Source organism: Myotis davidii, unplaced genomic scaffold (assembly GCF_000327345.1).
Source record: "Myotis davidii unplaced genomic scaffold, ASM32734v1 scaffold913, whole genome shotgun sequence".
NCBI classification, from domain to species: Eukaryota; Metazoa; Chordata; class Mammalia; order Chiroptera; family Vespertilionidae; genus Myotis; species Myotis davidii.
This window is the reverse complement of record NW_006284344.1, coordinates 290246-295649: the sequence shown is the minus strand read 5'-3', so window position 1 is coordinate 295649 and position 5404 is coordinate 290246. Positions and strand designations below refer to the sequence as shown.

Genomic DNA, 5404 nt, shown 5'->3' with positions numbered 1-5404 from the left:
AGCAGTAGTTATTGGCCTATTTAGGTTTTTTGATTCGTCCTGATTAAAGTTTTGGAAGCTTGTATTTTTCTAGGAGTGTATCCATTTAATTGAGGTTGTACAGTTTTTTGGAGTAGAGTTGTTTGTAGTATTTTTTGACAATCCTTTGTATATCAGTAGGGTCAGTTGTTACTTCACCTCTTTCATTTCTGATTTTGTTTATTTGGGTCCTCTCTCTTTGTTTCTTGGTGAGCCTGGTGAGAGGTTCATCAATCTTGTTTATCCTTTCAAAGAACCAGCTCTTAGTTATCCATATTAAACACACTTATAGCATGACGATATCTCTTCCCCATCAGTAAGCTCTCCCTTCAAGTATGAGCTTGGATGGAGTTGAATTGAAAAGAAATATGGCAGATCAATTAATTTTGTGTTTTTTAAATAGAGACTTGGCTCCTTTCTATAGGTTCACCTAATGTAAAGCTTAGAGAGAATAAGCTCACTGCCTTTGTGTTCTACATGCAGGCGGTTTTTCTTATGTTTGGCAAAACATTTGAGAAATTATGTTGGCTTATTTTGAACATACCATTGTATAGAAGTGATGAGAGAACTTCCATTGGTTCATTGTTGACATTTGTTTTTACTTTTTTTTTTGTATTATGTATTAGATTTTTTGTTGGAACTTGGAATGTGAATGGCCAGTCTCCTGATAGTGGGTTAGAACCTTGGCTGAACTGTGATCCGGATCCTCCTGATATCTACTGCATTGGGTAAAGAACACATTTGGACTTTCCTTTTGGCTGTATGTTTGGTGTTAGTTTATGTGAAATTTTGCCTTTTTAAAAAACAAAAACAAAAAACTTTGTGGTAAAATTCTGCTGTAGACTCTAAGTGAGAGTTATTTGTGGGTCAATTTTGTGAGATCAAAAATGAACAGATGTCTAAAATGGTATAAGGAAGCATCTAGTCCTCTTGAAATACACAGAAAACTATATTCTTCACAGAAACTGAGACATGGAGTCAGTTCTAACACTTACTATTTCTAGGATGTATAAGCAAAACTCTTCTGTATCCCTTGTGGAGAGCTGTGTGTATACATCTTGAATAGTCTGTGCATATACTTGTGGGGAGTCTTTTTTTAAAAATATATTTTATTGATTTTTTACAGAGAGGAAGGGAGAGGGATAGAGAGTTGGAAACACCGATGAGAGAGAAACATCGATCAGCTGCTTCTTGCACACTCCTACTGGGGATGTGCCCGCAACCAAGGTACATGCCCTTGACCGGAATCGAACCTGGGTTCTTTCAGTCTGTAGGCCAATGCTCTATCCACTGAGCCAAACCGGTTAGGGCTGTGGGGAGTCTTTTGAAAAGAAAGCTACTTATCCTTACAGATCACCTGGGTCAGCAGAGCAGTTCTATAAAATTTCTTTCACTCCCATTTCTTTTTTCACCTAATGTCTGAAAATGGGACAGAAGGTAGTCAGCTATAATTATGGGATATGTATAGATTTTACATCCTCTTGCTTCTCAGATTCCAAGAGCTGGACTTGAGCACAGAAGCATTTTTCTACTTTGAATCCATCAAAGAACAAGAATGGTCCCTGGCTGTGGAAAGGGCTTTGCATTCCAAAGCCAAGTACAAGAAAGTAAGTCACATTTAATTATCTTTTTAGTATGTGACTAAGTAAAACTGTCTAGAATTTATTGTTATGTATAACTTGTTCCAAAAGAATGATTTAATTGATTTTTTTTCTCATGTGTAATACTGGAATAGGGCAGACTAATCCTTTTTATACCTGTCTTAGAAAAAAATTTCCTGAGCTTTCTGATTCTGTATTTTCATTGCTCAGTTAGCTTTTAGGAGAAAAAAAAAGTTCTTATAACAATAATTAAAACAATTACCTATAAAGCCACTGATTTGTGGAGTAAGAGTTTAAGGTTGAAATTGTTCACTGACATTGTCAGAAATGAATGCTTTACAGAAAAGCAGTTTGAAGCATGCAGATGCATAGGGTATGTTTTGGAATCAGAGCAAGAATACAAAGTGTTGTGGTATTTAAATGAGTTCTAAACTTGGTCATAAGTTAAGACTTTAGCAATGTGGGCCAATTTGTTGGTCTTTAGAAGGCACAAGGTAGAGGCTACCATAAGAGTTGTTTTAATTGCAGGGTTACCACACTAAGACCTTTAAAAGGAGTTATCTGCCTGAGTAATTTTTATCTGTATCTTCTAACAGTTGATGTAGGTGATAAATATCCTGATGATGTTATTCCTCTCAAATCAGCCCCTGCCTAATACATATTTCAGACATATGTCTAGTTCTAGTTCACAGACTTAAGATAATCAAAATAAAAGGGAAACTGGAAATTAGAAACTAGGAAGGAGGGAAAAAGGAACAAGCTGGGATAGAGGTTTTCTCTTCACTATTTGAATTTTTAATATGCCCTACTCCTGATAGGCTAAAAAAAAAGTGATTAAAGTAATGATTCTAGAGCTGAGTGCACTCATTGTCCCCCGAAGACTTTTAACTTACTGGTCAGAAGAGCTTCCCAAGAGAAATTTTGTTTCCTCTTCATGGAGGTCCACCAAGAAATTAGGTGATTTGGATACAGGTTGGGTATTTGTTATGTCTTCTTGATGGAAATTTAGTTGTATGAAGTTAGATATGTGGTATCTAAAAGGAGTGGTATTAACATGAACTCTTTCTAACACCTTGGCTCTCATAGGTTCAACTAGTTCGCCTTGTTGGAATGATGCTCATGATCTTTGCCAGAAAGGATCAGTGGCAGTATATCTGTGATGTTGCTACAGAAACAGTTGGAACCGGAGTCATGGGGAAAATGGTGAGTTCCTTTGGAAATGAGCTTGATTATTACTTATGTCCATGTGAAGTTCAGTTGCTATTTGTATCTTTGAACTAACTGAACAATTACTCTTGCCAACAGGGAAACAAAGGTGGGGTAGCAGTGAGGTTTGTATTTCACAATACTACGTTTTGTATTGTCAATTCCCACCTGGCTGCCCATGTGGAGGACTTCGAGAGAAGGAATCAAGATTATAAGGACATCCGTGCACGAATGAGTTTTGTGGTCCCAAATCAGGCCCTCCCGCAGCTGAACATCATGAAACATGAGTGAGTGGTTAAGTCTCCTTTAGCCTTGGAATAGTAAAGCTGAGAAAAGAATAAGCATGGTGAGAAACTGTAGAACTGTGAAGAGTAAGGGTTTACCATTTAGGGATAGAGTCACAAAGAAGCGGTTTGGAGGAATATATTCATGGAGACAGAGAAATTAGATGCTATCAGAAGAAAGGTTAATTCTGTTAGGGCATCTCAAGTAATGCAGGAAGGGTCTGTCCATTGGAGTCAGCTTTTATTGTTTTCTAATTATAAAATAGAAATGTTTGTTGTAAATGTAATAAGGATAAGATTAAAAGTAAAAATCCCTGATTTCTTATCCTCTACTCTCCCCAGCCAATTCCTCTTTCCAGAGGAAACCACTACTAACAGTTTCGTGTGTATCCTTCTAAGTCCATGCTGTCCAATATGACAGCCAGGAGCCAGAGGTGGCTGGGGTTCTAAAAAGCAGCTAGGCTGAGCTGAGATGTGCTATAATCATAAACTATACAGTGGATTTCAGAGACTTGGGAAAACATGTAAAATATCTAAAATTTTTAGTATTGATTACATGATGAAATGATAACGGATATATTGAGTTAAATGAAATTTATTGTTGAAGTTATTTTCACTTGTTTCTTTTACTTTTTAAATGAAACGATTACAAATTTACAATTACATTTGTGATGTGCATTGTATTTCTTTTGAATAGTGCTGTTCTAGACTTTTTTCTATGCACATACAAGCACATACTTATTATATGGGACTATATTGTCCTATTTATTGTGGATCTCTTTTTAAGCCAGTATATATAGACCTACATTGTTCTTTTAATACCTGTGAATCATTAGGAATAGGAATGGTGGAGATTTAAAGACCCCAATGGATCAGTATGAGAGACAGTTTAGTGAAGAATGGGACTTAATAAGGATAGAAATCAATTGAGGAATGGGTTGGGTGGTAGAAAATGACCAGTTGTAAAGAAATTAATACTGGTAATTGAAATTCTGAGAGGATGATGTGGTTTCGAATAAGTGGTTTGAGATGGGAATTGTAGGAAAACAAAAGATAATCTCGGGATAGTAGAAGCAATAGAGAGTCGGGTAACTGAGGAAAGAGCACAGATCTGGGGCACGGGGCAGAAGGATAGTGATGTTGGCCTGTTTTCATATTGTCTCAATCATTAGGATCAGGTGGAATTCTGTTTCACAGTGGTAAAATCAAGGCCTTGGCATTAACGGTCATAAAGTTACCCTGAAGTTCCATAAATTTATTTCCTCAGGATTCCAGAAATTCCGTGTTGCACTTAAGATTGGCAAAGAGACTCATTCAGTGCTTGGGTAGCTCACAGGAAAATCCATTTGGTATGGTAATTTCAAGGTCTCACCTGTGGGGTTCTCAGCACATGTAGGGGTCTGTTGGTGTGATTGGGAGCCTATAGATCCCAACGTATTTCAGTCTCCTTTCTGCTTGGGATTTGGAGCACAAATCTGGGGCAGGGACAGAAAGATTGGCTGTAGCAGAGAGCCCTGGACCCACTTTTCCCAGTGATCCCTGCCTGGGAGAGGTGTCATTCAGACCATGCAGACCTTAGTGGGGAGCCTACAGAATCCAGGGCTTATAGAGACAGAAAACATTCAGATTCTCTTCCCTTAGAGACCTGGCAAGCAGCCAGGCAAAATTTTGAAGCTGGTCCAGCAAATAAACTACATGCTTCTCTCAGGCAGTTAACTCCTTGGCTCCTGAATCCCATACATATACTGTGTTATTTCTTCGCCATTGTTCTTCATGTTTGGAGTGCCTACCCTCCTGCCTATTTTATAATCCCTAGTCCCTCTCAGGTATTGATAGTGCTTGCCCCTAAAGGACAATTTCAGCTTCAGGCCCTTGTCAGATAGTGACAAACAAATCCTTATCAACAATCTGCCCATTTTTCTTCTCTGATTGATTTTTATGCTAATTATGGCTACTTCTGTGTATATATTTCTCTTTTTTAAATGTTTATTAAACTGATTGGGGTGACATTGGTCAGCATGAACATATAGGTTTCAGGTGTGAGTTTCGGTGTTACACTGTATATTGCACCATGTGCCTACCACCCAAAGTCAAATCTTCTGTCACCTTCTATTAGGACCCCCCCCTTCCCTCTGGCAATCACCACACTGTTTGTGTTCATGAATTTTATATCCCACATATGAGTGAAATCATATAGTTCTTAGTTTTTTCTGACTGACTAATTTCACTTAGCATGTTCATGTATTTTTTGATCCTCAGTGTGGTCATCTGGTTGGGAGATTTGAACTATAGACT

General features: G+C 37.8%; 1 protein-coding gene across 1 annotated transcript in view; it reads left to right on the top strand.

Moving 5' to 3' along the window:
- The window catches only part of OCRL (oculocerebrorenal syndrome of Lowe), a 56187-nt gene that overhangs the window by 21822 nt on the left and 28961 nt on the right, over positions 1-5404 (top strand). The window contains exons 9-13 of the mRNA XM_006754652.2: positions 645-746; positions 1511-1625; positions 2706-2822; positions 2925-3112; positions 5369-5396. Of these exons, the coding sequence (XP_006754715.1) occupies positions 645-746; positions 1511-1625; positions 2706-2822; positions 2925-3112; positions 5369-5396 (550 nt within the window). The remainder of the gene's footprint in view (positions 1-644; positions 747-1510; positions 1626-2705; positions 2823-2924; positions 3113-5368; positions 5397-5404) is intronic.